Raw genomic sequence first — 22,915 nt, forward strand, 5'->3', positions numbered from 1 at the left:
GTACGTTGTGGCTTCCTTCTTCCTTCTCTTCCCTGTCCCCTGTGCTTACAGGGCCTATAGGAGTTCACCATCCACTTTCCCCTTCTGGAATTGAACCTCAGCTCGGGCAAGTCCGTTATCTACGGCACGGGCGAAACCCCGAATTCGTGGACGACCATCCCTGACGTCGCCCGATACGCAGTCTACGTACTGACTCGCCTCCCGCCGTCTAAGTTGCACAACCGAGTGTTCCACATCGAAGGCGACCGGAAAACGTTCAACGAGATCGTGCGGTTGTACAGAGCCAAGCACCCTGCGGAGTATCAGGTGACGTACAAGCCTGTTGATGCACTCGAGGAGCTTGTGCAGAAGAGTGAGGGCAAGGACTTCTTTCACGCGCTGATGATTGAGTACGCCACTGGCCGAGTTGCGCACGATCCGGCCAGGTTGGACAACGCCGAGTATCCGGGGTGGAACCCTAAACAGGTTGCGGATCTACTGTGATCGGGAGCTGCCGGACTGGACTACGTCCTAGTTGATTTCTGACATTATACGTTATGAAGCCCCAATAGATTGTCGGTCAATGTGTATATCAGCGAGTTAAAGGCGTAGTAACTCCATGAGGAATATTGGTCGTGTTAACGATAATATGGGGAAGCTAAACGATTTCCACATTAGGTAATGTGAAGTGGGTGGGAGGTGCGCCACAAATGGCCCGAGGTCACCTGCCCCGGCGCTTACCGTCTCCGCCTCCTTACGGCCAGACCCGATGCACCAAGACCGGTTTCGCCGCTCCGCTTCTCAAGTCTGGAACTACTCCCACCCGATATCCGCCAATAATAATACCATGACCACCTTTGTATAACGACTATATAAAGTCAGGAGGACAAGATAGCCCAGAAGGACAATCATCACTTGTTTGAAGTACTGCACAACATGCCATGTTATACACGATTTGCAATTGCAGGAGCCAGCGGCACCGTCGGCACTCATTTCCTGCGCGAGTTTGAGCACTCGGTGCACGGCTTCGACGTGACGATTCTCACTCGCAGAGAAGGGGTGAGCATTTGCGTTGTCCTGGCTCTGTTATTGCTGACATACTCATTGGACTTGATGGTAGGGAAACGAGCTTTTTGCCCATGAGTGGGCCAAGAAGGGTGCCAAGATTCGTCCTGTCGATTATGAGGACGAGACGGATCTTGTGAGGGCGCTCAGTGGGATAGAGGTCCTCATTTCCACGGTCGGAGCAAGCGGTGCGCAGCAATCCGCATGAACAGTAAATTACGTGTCTGAGTACTTCTCAGGATTCACCCTCCAGGTGCCGTTAGTCCGAGCGGCTAAGAAGGCCGGTGTGAAACTATATGTGAACAGCCATTGGGGCACACCTTTGACGGCAGAGGACCTACCAGAATTCGCCCCGCTTGATGAGTTGCGGACTGCTGCTCTGAGGGTGGCAGAAGAAATCGACTTACCATGGTGCGAGTTCCGGACGGGGTTATTCCCGGTATGTCCACTTACAATGCACAATAACTAATGCTAAGCCTAAATAGGAGTACTGTATACCTATTCCGTACGCTGCGGGGTGGCTTACGAGAAGGGTGCGCATACTGATCTGTTGATAGAATCTTCGGACTGTCTGAGCTGAGTGAGAGGCGAGCAACGATATACGGCGATGGGAATGCCCAGGCATCATGGACAACTCAATTCGATACCGCAAGATATGTGCTGCACGTGTTGCGACATTTGCCGTTTGAGGAGTTGCACAATCGACGGTTCAATATCCAAGGTTCGTCTGCGCTGCATAACGACGTCACGACTCACTAATGATGTCATAGGCGATGCGAAGTCGTTTAACCAATTGGTCAAGTTGTACGAGACGAAGCATCCAGGCTCTGCTGTTGAGGTCATATATCGTCCTCTAGCAGAGCTCGAGGAGAAGGTTGCCAACAGCGAAGGAGACGACCGCTTCTGGGAAGCGCTCATGTTGGCAATTGTCACCGGAAAGGCGAAGCATCGGGAAGAGACGCTGGACAACAAGGAATACCCTGCTTGGCACCCGAGAGGTGTTGCGGAAGTTTTGTGATCTGTATTCCCATCGTGTGATATACTGTATGCCATGATCTCCACTGTTGTACATTATGTTGGTATTATGTATCTTGTTGAAATACAAGACAGAGGGTATCGCAAACGTACGAGAACAGTGATAACTAACAACATCAGAGAAATAGTGCTGGAAAGGTACACTGCATGTTGCACAAATATTAGTCTGATGATACAATGATGCAGAAGAGGAATATTAGAACGAATTCCATAATGCTAGGCCGAATCAAAGCCGTCCATGGTTGAGTCACACACCAGGTGGACCTGTTCCTAAGCGAAAAGCGACGTGTCCAGGTCATAGCCAAAGTCTAGAACAGTGACAACATGACTGTACGATGCACTGTGCAGGTCGTGGTTAGCTACTGACAAACGATCTGCAAACTGTTATCACTCACGTTGCAATCCTCGAAACATCGCATGCGACGTCGAAGATCTGACTGTCGTGCACGTCAGGGAAGTCTCGCACAAGCTTCAGTTCCTTCCCCTCTGCATCCACATCCCATACTTTGACACTCTTGTCATAGCTCGCTGAGATGACACGGTTCATCGTGCGATTGACAGCAAGAGAGCGCACAAGATCGTGGTGGCCTTTGACAGTCTCGAGGCAGGTACCGGTGGAGGCGTCGTAAAGCTTCATGAATGGGTCTTTCGATCCTGAGATGACAAGATGATCCTAGAGGATTCGTCAATACCTCATGAACGTACAGAGTGGCACATCGCAAACAGTTAGTGCAACACATGCAATCCCTCGAGAATGACCCTCGAATCGGCGCAAGATCTCGGCGGTCTCGATATTCCACATCATAAGCTTCCCGTCGCCGCTGGCACTGACGATCGTGCTTCCCTGAAGGATTATGCAGTTCACCGGACCCTCGTGGCCAGTCATGATCCTCTTGAGGTCGTAACTCTGCCGGTCCCATACCCGCACAGTGTTATCCCTCCCTCCGCTGACGATCCGTTGATCGTCAAAGTCTAACGTTAAGACGCCTCCCTCATGTGCTTTCATTATGCGGTGTAGAATAATGCCCTTCTCAAGGTCCCATATGAGGATGGAGCCGTCGCTGCTGCCAGATACCAAGAAGGAGGATTTGCCATCAAATTTGAGGCAGAGAACGCTGCCGTCATGTCCGCGCAAGGTGGAAATAAGCTGCCCAGTGTGAGTGTTCCAAACTCTGATCGTCCTGTCCCGGGAGCCACTTATGATACGATCCCGGTCAAACTTGACACAGTAGACACTGGATAATCATATCAGAGGGTGGGTTAAGCCCAAGAACCACATGACCTACAGACTCTGATGACCCATCAATTGCCGCACCCTGGGAAAGCCGAGCCGCCACCTCCTGTCGAGAATGAAACGGCTCTTGAATAGATCTTTCCAATCAAGTGGTGACGGAGCAGCATCCTCCATATCTCCATGATCGGCGGATGAGGTCCTTGAGGTGATTCTTGAGGCTTGCATTGACGTGCGGTAGCTTTTTGACGAAGGAGTAGGGCTTGAGGAGAATATTGTGGGGAGCAGAATGGAAGGAGACAGGATAGATGATATCGAAACCCGCGGATTTCTTGTCGACGAAGAAGGTATGGGGATACCCCTCTCTTCCAGTACTGCCTCCTGGTGCCTCTGCACGTTGGTGGCTAAGCGTCGATGCGCGGCTTCCACATCGACGCGCCAACCAGGTTGGGCATGAAAAAGGGCACGCCATACCGCGTCATCTGTTGCCAGCGCCTTCCAGTACTGGTTAACAATGATGCACGAGAGAACGCTGGAGAGGTCGAGCAACGAAAAGATGTAAAGTGAGAGTTCCACAGGAAGGAGGGTAATAAGATCTGAGCGACATCAGTATAAACACAAAAAACTATGACGGCTATGCCCACCTATGCGAGCCCTCGCCTGAGCAGAATCGAAGAACCCTTCATCATCGACTAGTTCACCTTCCTCTCCATCCAGGGGACCATCATCGATCATAGCCTTCCCCTTCCCCTTCTTCTTCGGACTCAGAGAGCTGATGATCCTATCCCAGCCTCGCCTTGATTTTCTCCTCAGCGGTTCTTCATTATCGCTTCCTATAGGGGTTGGGGCGGAATATGATGTCTCGAGAAGGGAGGAGTCTGACGAGCACTCGTGTGAGGACGTTCCTTGCGTTGAACCTGGTGCAGACCGGCTGCCCCGGAGACGTGAGAGGTCGCGTGGTGCTGAAGGATGCTCAAGGAAAGAGAAGCGATTATTGTCCGGTTTCGTTTCGTGGGGAGAGCGCGGAGATCGCAATCCTACGGCGAGGAATGCGCGGATCGCCTCTGTAGATCCTTGAGTAATGGGCATGGGTAAACAAAAGAAAGGGCGCACGCGTTGGAGAACTCGGTGCAGTGTTGGATCCGCCAATGGATGCCCCGGCCGAAAGAGAAAACAGATGTGACAGCCGATAGAGTGCTGACTTGGATGTTTTATCCACCACCCCGCGTCTCACAAGCTTTCTATGGACCAGCTGGTCTGTTGACGCGCTGGTGGTCTGCCGCCTGCTGCTGTGCTCTCCGGCCACAGGATGGTTCATCGACGTAGAGGTAAGAAAGAGAGAGATGGTTTGGACAGCATGAGACGAAACAAGCTAGTATATATTCACCCCTGTCCGTGACAGAGATGTGAAGAGACCGCAGCAGGCGTCTAGCCGGCGAACAACCAGGCAGACACGAGAAGGAGAGGTGGCGGTGCAGAAGCTTCGGCCCCGTGTGGGGATCTGTTCGGAAATCCCTGATCGTCGTCGTTGTATCTCCTCCTTGGCTTCTGCCCAGCTTGAATAAGTTCCCTCAATCGAAATGGCAGTCGAAGACCCAAGAGACGCTTCCAACGAGACTGCAATTACTCTCCCTAAGTCCTGGAGGCAGCAAGACTCTGGTACGTACCTCACACTCTTCCCAAAGGGGTGAAGAGCTGACGTGTCTCACCCCACTTCATCAGACTTTATCGGCAGCGCTAGCATGATGTTCTCTGGCGCTACAATGCTTACACGAAACAGGTTAAAGATATCCAGCTGATAGCCGAGGAGTTTCTCACGTTTTCTGTACAGGTACATGGGATGGGCTGCCCTGTTACTCTCTGTTTCGAGTCTCGCGAACCAGAAGCCGATGAGGACTAAGGAAAGCCAGACAGGAGGACCGTTATCGTCTATCCTGTGCGTCATGCTAGCCGATATTGAGTTCAATGATGCTGATTAATGTTCTAGGTTTTCTGTAGCCACCCTCGTCACTTCTTATGTTCCCATGCTTCTCGTAAGCCCCGCTGCGCAGAAAGCGACATCCGTGCCGCTCTCTACGGCGGCTGCAACGGCTGCATGATTCACAATGGATATTTGGTGTCGCGATTACATCTAATGTCAATATCTACATCACTCCTACACGCTCGTATTCTTTGCTTCAGTTTTCATCTTCTCTACCTCCCTGTCGATAACCTGCTTGACAAGCTCAATGTCGGCAGCTGGGACATCGATCACCCGGCGGGGCTTTTGCAGGAGGCCCTTGAACTCCTCTGGCAGAACCTGTGTCTCAAAATTGAAGCATTTGTGTCCGGACAGCGCTTTCTCAACCGCATCGGAAAACTTGGCCGGATGTGCAGTTGAAAGGACGATACGGACGAGCTGGGGGCTGTAAAAAGTTATGCATGGCTTCATGGGTAGGTGAAAGGGACGCACTCTTGTGGTAAGAGGTCAACAGCAGTCAGACCAACAGCGGTATGTGGGTCGGCGATATATGGACCCTCGGTGTACCAGCGTTCGATGGTAGCGAGAGTCTTCACACTTCGTGTTATGCCGAATTCCATGGAGCGAGAACATCAACGTACCTGAGCATCAGAAACACTCCTCGCCACGAAGTCTCTCCTCGCCAACTGCAAGACCTCTGTGGGCACCGCGACCCGCCCATCCGTCTTTACTCGCTTCATCCACTCGGAAATCGTCTTCCCCGCCAACCGGACTCGCTCCGGGCTGGTGCTCGACTCTGCAACAAGGTACCACAGCAACCGCTCAAAGTTGCTCGAAACGAGGATATCCATGGCTGGACTCAGCGTCTCCTTCACCCCGCTCGCATCTGTGGCTTGCTTCCCGTCGCTTGCCCCGTTCGCAGGGAGCATCTCTCCCGCACCTGCTTCGGACGCACTGTCAACTTTCTCGTACTTACCCGTCGCCCAGAACCGAGCGAGGATGTCGTTCGCATTGGTCGCCACTACGAGCTGAGCCATAGGCACACCCATCTTTTTGGCATAATATCCTGCGAGGATATCACCGAAGTTTCCGGTGGGGACCACAAACTGGATCTCTGCACCCGGCGGGAGCTGGGAGCGTATGGTGAAGTAAGCAAGGAAGTAGTAGACAGTTTGTGCAAGGATGCGTGCCCAGTTGATCGAGTTGATGGCGCCGAGACGGTGAGTAGCATTGAATTCACGGTCGCCGAAGAGCGCTTTGACAATATCCTGGGATGATGTTAGACTGAATGAGCTACTGCTGCGAAATGTACAGACTTGGCAGTCATCGAACGTGCCTTGCACCGCAATATTGTGGACATTTGCGTCCGTTACTGTGGTCATTTGTGCTTCTTGGATGGGTGAGACCTTGCCCTTAGGATGGAGAATAAAGATTGAAATGTTCTCCTTATTACGGAGTCCATATATGGCGGCGCTGTATACTCCGGTCAGCATTATATGGCAGATTTGAAGCGATATGCGCACCTTCCCGTGTCGCCGCTCGTGGCGCCAACCACAGTGAGCTTCTCCTTCTCCTCTCCAGGGGCTTTATGCGCATTCCGTCTTTTCAAGAAGAACTCGAACAAGTTGCCCAAAAACTGAAGTGCGACGTCTTTGAACGCATATGTGGGTCCATGGAACAGCTCGAGTACATACAGGTGGTCATTCAGCTTCTTGAGCGGAGTGATCTCCGGGGCGCGGAAGGTGCTGTACGATCGTTCGATGATGGCGCGCAGATCGGCGCGCGAGATCTCGGACTCGGATATAAACAGCGAGATGACGGCTTTGGAGAGTTGTTGGAAGTTGTAAGAGGCCCAATCCTCCTGCCACCTCGGAGGTGGCATGGGGATTGCTTCAGGGATGAAGAGGCCGCCGTCCGGCGCCAGGCCGGTCAAGACTGCCTATAGAACGCTTGGCATTGGTATTGACACGTTTGATGACATTACACACCTCTTCAAAGGATACGGCAACCCCATCACCTCTTGTCGAAAAGTACAACATGGCCGCAGCGTCCAACTTAAGCTTTTCGCCATGACTCGGCGCTAAGCTTAGGGTTTCTCTCGGAAGCATTGATGACACATCAGGGTCTCGCACGTGGAAAAGTAATTTCCGGATTGGGAACCATGCCGTTACGGGTTTCTGGAGGAGTGACCGCCAGGGATAACCATGTAACCCTAGGAATCATTTTGCCTGTTGTACCTTCAGCTAAAGATAAAAGAACTTTGAGTTCGTGATTGCGCCCTTCCCCTCTCAATTTTGTCCTTTCTACGCGTAGCGACCATCACATGGATCTGGGGTTGAACAAGGTCCATGCTCTAGTGACAGGCGAGTTATCTTCACCATGTCAAGCGAAGCTTGAAGCTTATGTCGAGGAAAGGTGCGAGTGGAGGAATTGGATTCGCTATCACGAAGCTCTTTCTTGGTGAGCATTCTGCCTGTTGTAATGGCACTCTGGCCATTGTCCTATGTGACGCGTTCTAGAGCAGGGCGCCCTTGTCACCGCCCATTATAACACCGAGCCGCGTGGTCTTCAAGACTTGAAAGGCAAGCCTGAATGGCAGGAGAAGCTCTGTATTGCTGGGGCCGATTTGTCGAAAGAAGAAGATGTGGATCTCTTATTCAAGAAGGCGAGGTCAGAACTAGGAGACATCACCGTGTTGATTGGTGCGTACGATCCCTCTTGCCATTACTAGATAAGCGCTGATGACTCCACAGTAAGTCACGGTATCTGGCCGGTTTGTTCGAACGTTGCCAGGGATTCTTCGCGTAACTGAGCATCAATCTACAGGAGAATGACGCGCCTGTGGTTGACATGGAGCTCCAACAATGGCAGAACACCCTCGCGGTCAACTTAACAGGTTCGGACTAGCCGACAGCATCAAGATGACATCAGTGAACATTCTTCAGGTCCATTCTTGACAACTCGAGCATTCCTTCGGCAGTTGCGCGAGCCCTCGACCAGGCCTGCGATCCTTGATAAAGTGGCAGTGATCCTGATCGGAAGCACTGCGGGGAAGTTCGGCGAGGCGGGGCACATCGGTAAACCCCTGGCCGGGTATCCATCGTTCTACTGACGTTTTTAAAAAAAAGATTACGCGTCTTCCAAGTCTGCTCTTCAGATTGGCTTTTGCTTGACTCTGAAAAATGAGATCGTCAAGATCGCGCCACGCGGGAGGGTGAATGCCATCGCTCCGGGCTGGGTATCAACGCCGATGGCAGCGAACGCGATGCAGAACCCAGAGATCAAATACCGAGCATTAGCAACGTACGTTCCTCCAACCATCGATGGTCAATCGACACCCAGCTAACAACAACATCATCTCCAAGCACACCACTGCGCAAGATCGGTACACCTGATGATATCGCCATGCAGGTCGCTGTGCTCTCGTCGGCTACGGTATCGGGGCATGTGACAGGCATGTGTGTGATGGTTGAGGGCGGCATGGAAGGTAGACTGCTGAACAAGATGGAGGACCTGGCTTAGCCTGTGGAACAGTATCCGAAGAATCGATTGACTGGGACATGCTTGCCCTCTCTGGCTACTAGGTCGCGTACTAGCCGAGGAAATTGTGGAATGCAGGGGAACGATCCTAGAAGCAGAAATCTCTCCGCATCTGCGGTGGGAAATTTCGTCAACATGGTACCATCGACACTATAATGCAATGCGAATATATCCCAAATGCCCTCCCCTAGGTGTGCGAAAGGAGCAGATGACGCAATGAATGCACTCAACGTCGAGCTGTGCTGTCGCAGCTGTCGTAGGAAGATGTCATCCTTGGGCCGTTAGATGCGAGGAAGCAATTTTGCAACATGTATGGTTCGCCAACAATCTGAACAGCGCGTGAAGTTTGTCTCTCGCGCACAGTTAAATCCCAGGAGTATCAAGCCAGCAATTGTACAGTCCGTTGGGTGGGCGGCGGTCAGAACGTCGGGACATCCGAAAGGGGTTCGCTTAGACGCTGATTAGGAACTACTAGTGGGGCATCAACCAATGGACCCGTCCGTATCCTCCTTGTAAAGCATACTATAGTTGACGAAGACATTCAGAGGGAACGTGTGAGAAAAATAGTTGTCGAGAGACTTTGGACATCTTCCGAGATTGACGACAATTATAAGAGAAAGGTCCATCCGGGAACCAATTGCAAAGGTCGGAAAGCTGTACAAAGGACTCAGCAGACCCTATTCTGAGTCGGCGGCATCGCCTCCTTGATACTTATGGTGACACGGCTCATTCCTGCCCCGTTGTCACTCCTGACTGGTCCATTCTTCCCTTTCTATCAGCGTTTCGAATCTAACTGGGACAATCAGGGCGGCACTGCATGATGCGAAGCAACCATAGAACCCGTGCTTGTGGTCAGCGAACGGAGGACCGATTGGGAGAAGGCAGCACATGGAGCAAGCGACATTATTCCGACTTGTTTATATGAGTTTCAGATGCACACCGCTGTCTCCGCTGGGGGTGTCTACATCATCGAGCACCGCTCCCTCGTCGTATACAACCTGGCGTCCAGACGTAAGAGCGAGCCCTTCTCACCTTTCTGCTTACCTCTTTCCCCTCAAGTCCAGCGGTGGCCACCAATGCAGGCCTTCTCCGTTCTCACCAGCCTTCGTAAGGTTGGCAAGGGCAGCAAGCGTGGGCAGCCAGCACCTGCCCTGCCTGCCCCACCTGCCCCACCTTCCAAGCCGAGCTCTCCGGTGTCATTCTTCTCCCCTGGCTTACCTACGCTCGAAATGGCGCCGCATATCCCTCCCAGTACGCAACCTGGAACGGAGAAAGCGCGAACTCCTCCGAGCGGTGACTCCTTTGGTGTGAAGCCGGCACGACCACCGCGTATTAACACGCCAGAATTGAGTCTTGACTTGGACTTCGAGTCGGAATTCTCGATGCCGGAGTTGTTTGTCACGAGGGGCACGTCAGGGTATTTGCTATCGACGACTCCATCAGAAGGCGCAACGCGAGGGGTCGAGACCTACGACGTACGTTCGCGATATATGCATCATTGCGCCTTCAGTAATATTTCTCAGATGCAGCAGCCTGCCATGAAATCTGTACGTAATACCAGCCTCAAACCGACATCGGTACGCTCTTCCTCGGTATGTATGCTATAACCAATCCTTCCTGTTGTATACTGATGCTATGTTTGCCATCTTCGAAGAGTACGACCACGCGTCGTCCAGTACCAGCACGCATCCAAATTCCGAGTCCTCGTTTACGGCCCACCGTTGGGATGTTAGCAGAGAACTCCTCTGATACAGGGAGACCAAAGTCGAAGACGCCTCCGTCGCAGAAGGTCGCCATGAAAGGCACAATGGCGAGTATGACCCCTTCTCTCCCACATGCAACGCCAAGACACTCTATGAAATCCTCAAAGTCGATCATCGGGACAAGCTCGCTCCATTCCAGCTCAAATTATCCAGAATTCCTATCGTCTATGTTTATCCTCCTCCCTACGGAACGGACAAGAGAGTCATTCGGACACACGAAGCAGGATTCCGCCATCCTTCCGATGGATACCCCCGCATACCGCATACCCTCGTTGTATCAGACGCGAGACAGTCGCAACTCGAGGACGAAGAGTCTGGGACGCAGGACCAGCCTGCCGCTCTTGAACACTAGTCTGACGGACCCCGATTCCGAGAGTAGACCTCGCCCCGTATCGGCTCTCAGCCCAAGCAAATCTCCGTTAGAATCGCTCACCACGGATGACCAGAGCACTGGCCGGCCACTATCAAAAGCATTACCGGAGTTACCCTATTCTGCTACAATACCTCTTAACCATAACAACTTCTTCTTACACATCGATGGTACGGAGACAGCTGGTGAGACTTCTGATCTCTCGACGTCTGGACTAGACATGAATTCGTCTGCAGCATCCACTGCGCCAACTTCAGCTTCTCTCTATGATGCCATGGGTGTCCCGTATTCTGCAGGTCTATCACCTATGCCAATTCCAACCGTTTCATCAGAGGACTCCAAATCCCTCAGGGAAATGGTTTTCACCGCTGCGGAGTTGCAAAATTTCTTGGAAACGGTCCCAGAAGCGTCAACGCCGTCTTTAGATTACAAGACCGAGCCACGTCCTGTCTTCACTGTACCCCGGACTATTCCAACGATTGAACCAAGACGACGGTCCGCAGATGGATCCAGTCGACCTGTTTCCTCAAAGTCCAGGACAAGCAGCATGTCCCATACGAACCTACCGATTGGCATCTCGGACCCTGTCACGAGAAAGCGTGCGTCTGTCGGCACAGTCGTGACACCGTCAGAGATGCACAGGGAGAAGTCGCTCCACTTTGCTCCATTCGGGCAGATCCCACCTAGTACTCTTGCTGCTCCCGATAGGGTGCATACGAAGCCAAGACCACTACCATCAGTGCGTAAGATGGGTGACGGCGACTCAAAACCGCCGATGCGTTCGCTGCGAAGGAAGATGCACATACGCACAACATCGAGTTCTTCCAGTGACTTCCCTTCACCCCCCCTTCTTCTCGGAACAGCCCCCAACCTCGATTCATCTGCCTTCCCTCAGACGCCAAAGCCTTGGTCCAGTCCGGAGTCGTCTCCACAGAAGTCACCGCCAACGTTAGCACCAATCATTCCGGACATCCCGATTACGGATGCCATCCAACAACGTGGAGACTCATCTGGCAGGGATATTTGGCATCAGGGATCTGTAATGGGATCCGGGAGGAAAACTAGCCGTTCTCGACCTGCCCTGCCAATCGGGCCACGCAAGGCGCCAAGCCGAACTCCTTTCAGTCCCACCCCACAGTCCAGTCCGGGCCCCCAATCGTCGAGCACGAAATCAGCAACAAGTCCTCGATCATTTGCAACTGCGCACAGGACGCAATCTAGGCCACTGACGCCGACCTTCGTTTCCCACCAACTTCCATGGAGGGGATTGACTTTAGAAGCTGCCCAGTGGACATACACGTCAGATCAACTGCAAGAAATTGTCGGCCGTGCTATACGGTCCGGAACTGACTCTTCTTCAATTCGACTATTAAATACGGAAACGCTGGATATATATATGCCGGAGGAAGAAGAGCGCCTGGAGTCGAAGCGAGATCAGCTGAAGACGAAGTTCCGCACGAACAGCCGCAGAAGACGTCTTCTGCTGCGGGAAATAGAACGGGCCACAGACCCCACATCTGTTCATCAGCTCGCAGCCGAACTGGCAGAAGAGAACGCCTATGCCGATCAGCTCACAGACGACCTTTATGACGTTAATGATCAGCTCACCCAATTGGGGAGGCTGAGAGATGCCCACTCTTCCAGCGCTCTATCCATGGCGCTTCGCAAACTTAACTCGAGCTTGATACGGACCAAGGCCGAAGTCCTGGAACTTCAAACGCAGACTGGTCAGCTTGAAGCGGAGCGCGATGAGGCTTGGGCTATGGCCGAATCTATCGAATATCAACTTAATTACTTCAGGCAGCAGTTAGACGAAATGACACAAGCGAAGGGCGAAGCAGATGAAGCAGATGAAGGGGCGTCCCTGAGCCGCTCCGCCAGCGCAAGGTCCAGCCGTGTCTCCGCAGCTCGTAAAGCAAGCCTCCGAGCGTCCAAGGCGAGCTTACGGCTCTCAATCGGTCGCTCTAAGAGCATGCGCTCTTCTAACAGCAGCGTACGTTACATGAGTATTATCTGGCCGCGCTCTCCTACCGGTCGCAAAGAGGAAATTCCCCCGGTACCTCCCGTGCCTGTAAAGCCCACTTCTCTCGTCTTACCGTCTCCCGCCTCGCAACTGCCAACTTCGCCAGACAGTCGTGGGATATCATCTGTTTCAACCTCATACGCTCAGGCCAAACGCGAAGTGTATGAGATGCTCGGTCTGGAACTAACTCCGACACCTCGCGTATTACGCCGTGCTCAGTCCATGTCCTCACTGCAGACACTCTCAGCAGCACTGTCTAGTGCTTTCACAGGTCCGCCGACAGAATCACCGGCTGCGTCGAGTGTCGGCCCGTTACCCTCACCTTTGATAAAATCGTGGAATATCGACTTCAAGGGACGTCCCAGGCGGTCATTTTCGGTGAACGGGCCTTTCTTCATGTTTCCTCAATTTCTGCAGAATGTGTCGGAGGACGTAAGTGCTGTACAGTCTTCAGAGTTTCAGGAAATCTGACTTCCAAATAAAGACCGTATTTGAGGACGAGTCAGTTATAGAAGATTAAGACGCCAGGAACAATCCGTCCCCACAGCAGGACTGAATGAATACTCTTTTAGAACATAGTTATCAACAGATCACTCGCTCATCGCTGCAATCTCTTTCCCCTCGGTCCACATGAGCCTGGCGCTCGTTGTTGTTGTGCCCTCCATATCCTATCATTAAGATTCTATTTCTTCATACCTATCATGGACATATTCTATCTTCGTCAGCGTTCTGCCTAATTCAACACAATGTATCCGTGTCATAGTGGTGGTACATAGCAATTCAATATAATGCCGAAATCGCCATCGGCCGAAGCTGCACAATAGGCGGAGCCAAAGCCACGCGGCCATCCAAGCGCTTGTTATCTCTCTTACCAGTCCTGCACCGACGACTGGCACGCATTTTCTTGCGCATTGTACAGGCTCAAATGTCTGTGTCCTCGGATACGAGTGGGAAGAAGTATGCCATATCTCTGGTAGATGTTCAGGCAGCTGCACAACGTATCAAGGGTTATGTGCACCGAACACCAATAATGACTTGTCGAACTCTGGATGCTCTAGCAGGCCGACATCTAGTTTTTAAGCCGGAAAACTTACAAGTTGGGGTAGGATGTCGCTCCATGGGATCATGTAGCTGAAATACACACAGAAAGTCGGCGCGTTCAAAGCACGAGGGGCGTTCAATGCAGTCTTGTCGATCAGGGAAACTTCGCCAGACACTCTCAAGAAAGGAGTAATCACACATTCGTCTGGTAACCACGCCCAGGCACTTGCATTAGCAGCTCGAGATGCAAAATGTCCAGCCCATATTATAATGCCGTCCAACGCTCCTTCCGTCAAGAAAGACGCTGTGCGGGGATACGGTGCAACGGTTCACGAATGTGAGCCCACATTAGAAGCACGGGAAGCGACGGCGCGAGCGGTGGAAAAAGAAACAGGCGGTGTATTTATCCACCCATACAACAATCCTCTCATCATGGCGGGACAAGGAACAGTTGCATTAGAATTGTTAGAGCAAGCTGAAGAAGCAAGAACTCCGCTTGACGCGGTGCTTGTTCAAGTTGGAGGCGGTGGACTCCTCTCAGGATGCACAATTACGCTGAAATCCCTAAGGCCAGAAGTGAAGGTATTCGCTGCGGAGCCGAAGGGCGCGGATGATACCTACAGGAGCTTGAAGAGTGGCAAATGGGTTCCCAGCATCAGACCGGATACGGTGGCCGATGGACTCCTGACCAGCACCGGAGATTTGACCTTTCGTCAGTTTATCCGCGAGCTCAGACGTGAGAAGTGACTTACTCCGTATCTGCAGCCATCATCAAGGACCAAATTGATGACATTTTTGTGGTCGATGATCGGGAGATAATCCGGGCCACGAAACTTGTGTGGGAACGAATGAAACTTGTCATAGAGGCGAGTCCTTCCAATCGCTCTCGGGACCACTTCCTGACTGCCGGTAGCCCTCCGCAGCGGTCACGTTGGCAGTGGCTCTGTACAATGCTGATTTTAAGAGGGCTGCCGAAGGGTGCAAGAACATCGGCGTGGTCTTTTCAGGTGGTAATGTGGACTTTGAGCGAGCCGTGACGCTCTTTAAGACATTGGAGGAGCTGGACAGCTGATTCAGTTGAGCTCCCGGGTTGTACCGTAATAGATGGCGATATGAACAAGCAGATGGAAAGACTGCAGCCACAGGACAATCCAAATCCACGACAGCAGGCAGGCATATTCATGTACAAATGGGGAAGTCGCTTGGGAGTGCTTCGCGCCGATCTTCCGAAATCGTTGGAAAACTTATTTGACGCCCGGTCTTCCGGAGTTCACGACCACAGGAAGTAGACGGGCCCTGACAGGGAGTCATTTTTTCTTTGAAGCTCAATTGTAGAAGCAGTGATCGGAGTCGGGACGATTTGCCGATCCAACTGCTGCCTCACGTGTTGTCATTGTTCAGGAATAAGCATCTAGCTTGGTTCAAGTCAAAAGATGATTGGCTTGCCGGACAGGGGAACGTCCTTGGCCTGTCAAAAGTCTAAAGCCTTGCTCTGTGGTCGGAACCGAGAGCTACGGTGGGCACTCCCGACGTGGAGGATGGGAATGTGTGGAGGTATGACAGCCATGACACAGAGATCCCCACGTTCGTGATTCTGTGATTTGCGATATTCTCCACGTTATCCACCCATGCCAATTTGGACATTGTTGGTTGTTCCATGTGTTACCTGCGGAGGCCGGGACGCGATGCAAGCCAAATTTATCTTCCGCCCTAGCAAATGTAAGTGGTTGCCACTGATTGCCGGAGTGTTAAGTGTCTTACCGATATCGGCGAGGGACCGGCAGTCTCATGTGACGGCTCGGAAAATTAATTCAGAAAGCCATTAATGGTAAGTGGAGAAGGCGAGGGATAAAGTCAGATGACTGGAAAAGCGGGGTGGTCTGGGGGAGACCCCACGGGACTCCGCATAAGCACAGCCACCTCCGCAACTGCCTGGGCAGATGACACGAAAGATTTTAACTTGTTCCTGACGGCTTCTAACTCTACATTGATCCCGAAGTGGACGCCAAGGAGGGCCAAGGTACCGTATCCTCCTTAATCTCGACTAGCGACCGCGAAGGATTGCAAGATATGACCGGTTTGAATGCCCATTGGCTCCAAGCCTAAATCAAATTAAGGTGGGTCCGGAGGAAGCCACTTGACGCCACGGGTCCCTGCACCCGAGGTTAAAAGGAGCATCATGTCCGAACCTGGGTAGAATTCCCGTCAGGTCTGATTCTAACGGCCAACCCCCTTCTGTGATCTCCCCCAACATGGTTTCAGCAGGCAACACGTCCCATTACCGTCACTATATCGCAGAAGGATTCCGTTGGTACAAGTCTAAGAACCTATGGATGCTCCAGGGTTGGATTCTCCTCTAGTGAGTTCGGGATGTCCTGGTCCGAATGCCGATACGGATCTGACCAGTCGCGCAGCTTGCTAGGGAACTTTGCGAACGGTTTCGATGGTGCGCTAGTTAACGGCTTGCAGGTGAGTCAGTGGTCTGGTTGCTTCTCGAACGGGTTGAAAGCTCCTTTTCTTCCCAATCCGCATTGGTTTTCTTCTTAATTCACGTGACATCATGCTAACAAATCTTGTGTATAGATCTTGCCAGGTATTGTACATCACACCTTTGCTCTTCTTTGTATCTAACAGCCCGACAAAGAATGGCAAACCTACTTCAACCACCCTGTTGGAAGCACACTTGGGCTTCTCGGAGCTATCCAGAATATCGGTTCACTTGGCAGTATCCCCGTAGCGCCGATATGGAATGATTACTTCGGGCGACGAAAGACCGTCATGCTCGGAGGTGCGATGATGCTCACAGGTGCCGCCCTGCAAGCATCCGCGAAGAACGTCAACTGGTTTATTGGCGGTCGATGCCTTCTCGGGTTTGGCGGTGGTTTCAATAACAACGCTGATCCTCTCATGGTTATCGAGCTTTGCTTCCCGTCGCACCGTGCTCCCATCGCCGGTTCCTACAACTCAATCGTCAACATCGGCTCTGTTGTTGCCGCCGCCGCGACATTTGGCACATACTACATGAGCGGCCAATGGTCATGGCGTCTTCCCCTCCTGATCCAGGTCATCCCTACTTCGATTCAATGGTGCCTGATCATGTTCGGTCCTGAGTCTCCTCGTTGGCTCATGGGCAAGGGCAAGGAGCAGGAGGCTCTTCGCGTCCTCGCAAAGTACCACGGGAACGGTGACGAACACGACCCTCTCGTGCTGTACGAGTTCGAGGAGATCAAGAACGCCATCATCGCAGAACGCGAGCAGAAGCGGTACGGCTGGATCCACTTGTTCAACAGCCCAGGCATGAGACGTCGTTCGTTCACGATGATGGCGCTCGCTGTCTGCGGTCAATGGTCGGGCAACTCGATGGTGTCCTACTACCTTAACCAGGTGCTCACGACTGTCGGTCTGACTGACAAGCCTTCACAACTGGGGATCAACGTTGGTCTCTCTATCTGGAACTTCCTATGCGGTTTCATCGCCGGCTTCAACGCAGACAAGTTCGGCCGCCGGCCCATCTTCCTCACCTCGATCGTAGGCATGCTCATCACCTTCATCTGCGTCACCATCTGCTCGGCACAATACGTCGAGGCGCACTCGGTGGTCGCAGGCAAGCTCACAGTCCTGTTCATCTTCCTCTTCACAGGCTTCTACGCCATCGGCTGGGCCTCCGTCCTCCTCCTCTACGTGACCGAGATCGTCCCCTTCTCACTCCGTTCCAAGGCCCACTCGCTCTTCGCCATCACCCAAGCGTCCATGCAGGTGTTCAACCAGTACGTCAACCCGATCGCCTTCCTCGCCATTGGCTGGAAGTACTACATCGTCTTCGACTGCTTTATTGTCATTATCGGCGTGTTCGTCTACTTCTGTATACCGGAGACGAAGGGTCATACGCTGGAAGAGACAGCACTGATGTTCGACGGAGAGGACGCGGTCGCTCAGCTCCAGAAACAGGCAGAGGAACAGGCAGCCATCGACAGGGGACTCGACGAAGAACATATCATTCACCACGATAGGACGAAACATGATCTTGCAGAGACAGACGATAAGGAGTCGATCGAGCATCGCGAGAGGGCGGATGCGTTCCAGGCGTCACGCGCTTGATCCCTTGGTCGCGTGCCTCACCTAAGGCCCAACCTCAACACTTGACATCCAACTCCAACACCTGGCGTCTGACACTTATCAGACTAGCCCAGGCCGGACGGTACAGTATCGCTATTGGTGGATTGTGTTAGTACTGTGATAAAACACCTAATGACATGTATGTGATCGATGAGCGATCGTGTGAACTTGAAGACCAACTCTGACTCTGGGTGAGATTCTCTGTTCGGGGTGTGGTGGGGGCTGAGGAGGGAAGGTTCGTTTGGCGAGCAAGGCTTTTGCAGGACTGGAAGTTCGAGCTACCTGTAACGGAACTGGCATAAATGGCGGAGCACACGCAACGCGGACAGCAGTGTGTAACACAGTACTAGTGTGGAAGTCTTTCCAGACACGACACGAGAACTTCCTGCTAAGCGCAGGTACAAACTCGAACACACGGTACGGACTGCCGACGTCCGCTGAACGTTGGTGCCCGGCGTATCGTCGGAATTAGATACATATACCAGGAGAGCCTGGGAGTGCGACTCGTCTTACCTCTCTGATCTCAAGGGGACGAGTGAGGGACGCACGAGCCTGGTGAAACCAAGGAAAGCTGAACGCCCAGCGCTTATGGACATTACTTGTTTCATCCCCTAGGAAACCGCACGCGGCACGACGCACGCCAGAAGCCGAGTTTCAACAACGGTGGTTAGGTTTCGACGTATTCCGATCGGGTTAATTTAGTTCGATTCGATTCGGTCGGGGTCGGTTCGGTGGTTGGGGTTGGGTTGGGGTTGGCTGTTCAGACGGTTCAGACAGTTCATTGATCACTCGGTTCCGTAGTGCGTCAGGTAGACTCCGGTTCCTGGCCCGGAATCCGTCGGGTTGACCGCACTGGTTGGGAGTCAATATGTGGCTACAAGAGTATACACTCGAGTCAGCCTCATGCTTCATGGTAGTCATGGTGACCCCTAAGCTTTGGGTGCCACCTGCAGCTGTCAGGATAATACGGCATATGGTTAATGAAGGGAGCACAAGGGAGAGTTTATAGAACTCGGTAACGTTTAACGTTGTGTGCTTAAGTCAGAGTTTGGGAGGGCCAATAGACACGAGCAGGTGCGCACTTGTAACCTGGGAGGTGGGATAGCATGCTGCACACGTCGGATGGGGCATACGTATTGCACACGAGCTCGTTCAACGTTTCAGTGGATATTATTGACAGCGTGGGATGGTGGGGGGTTGTTGGGTAGGATGTTGCGCGTGTGAAGTGGTAAGGAGGTATTTTCCGTGTTGGAAGGATGTGATAAACGTTTGTGGATGTTGTGGATGATTCCGAAGTAGCTGCACGTGCGGATGAGGATAGGGGACGGTGGGGTCGCACGACCGGAATGGCTTGCTGTGATTGGTTGAGAAAGGGACGAACGTGCGTTCTAGTGTGCTCGTGTGCGCTTGTGTAATGAGATGTGAAATAAGAAGAGCGCACGACCTATATGAGCAAAGTGAATCAAAGGTGATGGAATCACTCTCACTTCCCCTTCCAATGTCAGTCTACGCTCCCCTCTCCAGCGCATATACCCCATCATTAGGGGCATCTCTCTTCACTCAACCACCACCATCCTACTTCTACCAAATGTCACGTACAGCACCTCAACAATCCCATATCCCTCATCAACATCCACGTACAATAAAGCATCTCCCAACAGTAGATATGAACTTGCCTCCCATACGCCCGGTAGGTCAGAGATACGACGGTTCACCAATGCCTTCATTCAAGAACGTAGCGTCGGGTCAGACATCGCCTTATTCCCTCCCTACCACTCCGGAGAAGAAAGATGAACCCCCAAAGAAACGCGCTAGGAAGGCCACCACTACCCCTGCGACTGCTGCTCCTGCTACTGATACTCCTCTCCCTCCGTTAACACCGACGACCCAACCCCAGTCAACCGATGCCCCCGCCCCTGCTCCCGCCAAACGCGGCCGTAAGCCTACACACACCTCGCGCGCAGCACGCGACACCGCCCGGAAAGTGAACCACTCGCGGATCGAGAAACGCCGCCGGGAGAGGATAAACGATGCCCTCTCCGCACTGCGTCGGCTCGTACCGCGGGAAGAAGAACTCGAGAGGATGCAAAAGGGGGAAGACGCACCTTTCCGTTCTCTGGAAGCGCAGGATGCGGCCGAGGCTGCGGGACTCAACACCCCCGGGAACGGCAGTGGCAAGGGGAAGGGGAAAGGAAAGGAGTTCAAATTGGAAGTCTTGGATCGCACGGTTTCGTATGTCCGGTTCCTGATCGACCGGGTGAAGCAGAACGAAGGTGACGTCGAGGGTGCGTTGAAGAGCGGCGCGGTCGCTCCCCTGAGTACCCTGAAGCGGAAACGGGAGGATAGTGATGAGGAAGACGACGATTTACCGGATGGGGAGGGCGGGGACGAGCCGGAAGACGAAGACGAAGGCGAAGGGGAAAGCGAGAGCGACGACGACGAGGATGAAGAAGAGGACGAACCTGCAAGAGGCTCATCCATGGGGAACGGGTATGCCCATGCGCCCACCAGCGCAGGAGGGAGCGAGACCAGCCCCTACCCTCTCCTTCCAACACCGACGATGCCTTCCTGGCACCCGCCCTTCGGCTCCAGCTCCGGCGCCGGCGCGGGGTCGAAATCCCATATAAGGACAAGCTCGGCCCGCTCGCTCCCATTCCCTCTTTCCCCGGGAACGCACTTGCCCTCCCCCCCGGCGTCGGGAAAGCAGGAAGCTACTGTCTCCCCTTCGAGTCAGCCGCCGGTGTTGAGGCTGCCGGAACCGAGTCTTGCCCTCCCTCCTTCGGCACGAGAGGGGTCGACGCAGTCTACCCAGTACTCCCATACCCACCCGCAACACTCCCAGTCACCAACCGCCGCCCGCCCGACAGTCCTAACAACCCCTACCCAACGGAAAGAAGAAGAGAACGCAGCTGCCGCCGCCGCCGCCGCAGCGTCAGTGTTGTTGCTGCTTAAAGATCCTTCACCTCGGGTGTCACCAGCTGACGCGGGCAGGGGCGCGGGGGGGATATGGAGGGTGCCATCCTTATCTCCCAGAGTGGGGCCTGTGGACTCCTACCCCAACGCCCAGGGACAAAGGCAAGGGCAACCTCTTGCCCAGGCAACAGATCGCCCATATGGGGGGGGACGCACTCCTCCTAGCTCTAGTCCGAGTCCGGCCAGTTTCTTGAGAGACAGAACCAGCGGTGACCAGATGAGGAGGAAGCTGCCTCCGTTACCTCAGCTGGCTGGTCTGACTCCACTCTGTGCGCCTGCGCTTGGTGGGCTTGGGAGGCCGTTGGGCGCTGGTGCAGGGAAAGTGTGGGAAGGGAGGGCAGGGGGGAGAGAGTGGGAGCGCGAGAGGGAAAGTCTGCGGGAAAGGGAAAGGGAGAGAGACTGGGAGCGGGAGAAGGCCCGGGATTGGGAACGGGACAGGGAGAGGGAACGGGCTGACCGGGCTGGAGCTGACAGAGGGGACAGGACAGAGAGGGACAGAGAGCGCGCCGAGCGCGGGGAGAGGGAGGCCATTACCCCTATGAGCGTGTTGGGCTTGCCGGAGAGGTGGTGAGCTCTGTCCCGCCATCTTGGGACTATGTGCGCCCTCTCCGCACCTTCACTGGCTGCCTGCCGTACGCGTCTGCGGTTCTCGTCTACTCAAGGAGCGCCCTTCCGGATATATTTCGACTAGCCTTGACCATCCTCCGCCGAAGACTCTGCCGAAGCCGAAGCCGAAGCCCTCCGTAGCAGACTTGGATATGAACCCACACCAACCCCCACTCTTGGGACACTCCCCAGACCTGAAAACCAACAAACACAGAGGAGTCCCACTCCCCATGTGTACTAGACTCAGACTCAGACTCAAGACTTGGTCGAATTGTATACTTAAAGGACTTATCGTGTTCTGTTCTCTTCTTGCGCTTGTAGGTTGCGGCTTGCGGCTTGTGGCTTGTGGCTTTTGTTGTTTGTGTAGATGTAGTGTAGTAGTGTAGGTGGTGTGTGACATTTGGTTGACATTTTGAGTGACTGAGCCATTGGTTGACTGAGCGACTGGTTGACTGAGCCATTGGTTGCTTGGTTGGTTGGCAGCTCGGGATGGGGTATTGTGTGCGTAGATCCGGACGCAGGACGCAGGGATTGCGGGTGACTGTACTTGTTGATAATTGATGCACTCAGGACACTGTATGCGACGTGACTTCCAGCTCTTGTAACGGCGTCCGACAGCCATGGTATGCTCGTACCCACGAACAGCACCCAGGGGCATGGACTGCGAACGCTTGAGAGAAGTGGAGAACGACTCTACATACAGTAATGGTCTGTTACAGGGACTGGACAGGCCGGGCATTGAAGACCGCCGAGCTCGTCCGCTTCAGACCAGCGAGGAGCTCGATAGATCTAGACATCCAGCAGTGTACGAAACTACATGTAGTCGACTTCCAGCTCTTGGCCGCCGGTATGGCTTGGCTTCCAGAAACCTGCGAGAGCACAAGTTGTTTGGGTCGCGTGAGATGGTTTCCGTGTTATTTGTCTGAACTAGTCGAGCCTTCTCGTATTTCTCGCCCGTACGGGATTGATCAGAGCGCGAACGTGAGCAACGTCCTTTGTCCAGAGTGGAATCGACTCATTTCAACAACTCAGACACTGGCACGTGTGTCGGCGTCTGGTTATCATGTCGCGATCACTGAGCAACAAAAGATCAAAGATCGATGGTCTTCATTTCATGCACAGATGGCTTGCGAAAGCTTTTGCTAGAGAATAGCAGTAACTCTAGATCTATCAAAGACCTCATAGTCCAGCGGATTCTTTTAGGTATACGTAG

At 53.3% G+C, this 22,915-nt stretch overlaps 9 protein-coding genes across 9 annotated transcripts in view; 6 read left to right on the forward strand and 3 right to left on the reverse strand.

Moving 5' to 3' along the window:
- DACRYDRAFT_16076 (uncharacterized protein) overlaps nt 1–483 on the forward strand; it is a gene marked incomplete at both ends in the record, with an annotated part of 1,249 nt that extends 766 nt beyond the window's left edge. The window contains one exon of the mRNA XM_040771160.1: nt 61–483. Within this exon, the coding sequence (XP_040628243.1) occupies nt 61–483 (423 nt within the window). The remainder of the gene's footprint in view (nt 1–60) is intronic.
- Nucleotides 484–915: 432 nt separating this feature from the next.
- DACRYDRAFT_16077 (NADP-binding protein) lies at nt 916–2,062 on the forward strand (the record flags this gene model as incomplete). The annotated part of the gene is made up of 6 exons (XM_040771161.1): nt 916–1,038; nt 1,100–1,232; nt 1,284–1,483; nt 1,530–1,577; nt 1,621–1,765; nt 1,815–2,062. The coding sequence occupies 6 exons, from the start codon at nt 916–918 to the stop codon at nt 2,060–2,062; spliced, it is 897 nt and encodes a 298-aa protein (XP_040628244.1).
- A 287-nt stretch (nt 2,063–2,349) lies between these two features.
- Nucleotides 2,350–4,399, reverse strand: DACRYDRAFT_107900 (WD40 repeat-like protein; the record flags this gene model as incomplete). Its single annotated transcript, XM_040768555.1, has 5 exons — nt 2,350–2,419; nt 2,475–2,752; nt 2,804–3,314; nt 3,366–3,906; nt 3,955–4,399. The coding sequence occupies 5 exons, from the start codon at nt 4,397–4,399 to the stop codon at nt 2,350–2,352; spliced, it is 1,845 nt and encodes a 614-aa protein (XP_040628245.1).
- A 476-nt stretch (nt 4,400–4,875) lies between these two features.
- On the reverse strand, nt 4,876–7,319 carry DACRYDRAFT_22513 (tryptophan synthase beta subunit-like PLP-dependent enzyme). Its single transcript, XM_040772839.1, has 9 exons — nt 7,259–7,319; nt 6,794–7,209; nt 6,587–6,743; nt 5,912–6,538; nt 5,763–5,860; nt 5,298–5,715; nt 5,140–5,246; nt 5,033–5,088; nt 4,876–4,969 (listed from the first exon to the last, which is right to left on the reverse strand). Exons 1-6 carry the CDS (start codon nt 7,307–7,309, stop codon nt 5,466–5,468), a joined length of 1,599 nt encoding a protein of 532 aa, XP_040628246.1. The 5' UTR covers nt 7,310–7,319; the 3' UTR covers nt 4,876–4,969; nt 5,033–5,088; nt 5,140–5,246; nt 5,298–5,465.
- A 274-nt stretch (nt 7,320–7,593) lies between these two features.
- Nucleotides 7,594–8,792, forward strand: DACRYDRAFT_89137 (NAD dependent epimerase/dehydratase; the record flags this gene model as incomplete). Its single annotated transcript, XM_040776895.1, has 8 exons — nt 7,594–7,633; nt 7,686–7,730; nt 7,790–7,972; nt 8,024–8,043; nt 8,097–8,166; nt 8,216–8,347; nt 8,399–8,573; nt 8,636–8,792. The coding sequence occupies 8 exons, from the start codon at nt 7,594–7,596 to the stop codon at nt 8,790–8,792; spliced, it is 822 nt and encodes a 273-aa protein (XP_040628247.1).
- A 4,088-nt stretch (nt 8,793–12,880) lies between these two features.
- On the forward strand, nt 12,881–13,590 carry DACRYDRAFT_95018 (uncharacterized protein). The gene is made up of 2 exons (XM_040777263.1): nt 12,881–13,398; nt 13,451–13,590. Exons 1-2 carry the CDS (start codon nt 12,916–12,918, stop codon nt 13,484–13,486), a joined length of 519 nt encoding a protein of 172 aa, XP_040628248.1. The 5' UTR covers nt 12,881–12,915; the 3' UTR covers nt 13,487–13,590.
- Nucleotides 13,591–13,891: 301 nt separating this feature from the next.
- DACRYDRAFT_79937 (serine racemase-like protein) lies at nt 13,892–15,305 on the forward strand (the record flags this gene model as incomplete). The annotated part of the gene is made up of 4 exons (XM_040776421.1): nt 13,892–14,062; nt 14,113–14,719; nt 14,773–14,873; nt 14,921–15,305. The coding sequence occupies 4 exons, from the start codon at nt 13,892–13,894 to the stop codon at nt 15,077–15,079; spliced, it is 1,038 nt and encodes a 345-aa protein (XP_040628249.1). The 3' UTR covers nt 15,080–15,305.
- Nucleotides 15,306–16,259: 954 nt separating this feature from the next.
- DACRYDRAFT_89140 (hexose transporter) lies at nt 16,260–18,105 on the forward strand (the record flags this gene model as incomplete). Its single annotated transcript, XM_040776896.1, has 4 exons — nt 16,260–16,366; nt 16,422–16,476; nt 16,642–17,967; nt 18,091–18,105. 4 exons carry the CDS (start codon nt 16,260–16,262, stop codon nt 18,103–18,105), a joined length of 1,503 nt encoding a protein of 500 aa, XP_040628250.1.
- Nucleotides 18,106–20,401: 2,296 nt separating this feature from the next.
- DACRYDRAFT_22516 (uncharacterized protein) lies at nt 20,402–21,975 on the reverse strand. The gene has a single exon (XM_040772840.1). The coding sequence runs from the start codon at nt 21,625–21,627 to the stop codon at nt 21,340–21,342; it is 288 nt and encodes a 95-aa protein (XP_040628251.1). The 5' UTR covers nt 21,628–21,975; the 3' UTR covers nt 20,402–21,339.
- Between the last annotated feature and the right edge of the window lie 940 nt (nt 21,976–22,915).

The sequence above is a fragment of the Dacryopinax primogenitus genome (genome assembly GCF_000292625.1).
Source record: "Dacryopinax primogenitus strain DJM-731 SS1 chromosome Unknown DACRYscaffold_10, whole genome shotgun sequence".
In the NCBI taxonomy this organism is placed as follows: Eukaryota; Fungi; Basidiomycota; class Dacrymycetes; order Dacrymycetales; family Dacrymycetaceae; genus Dacryopinax; species Dacryopinax primogenitus.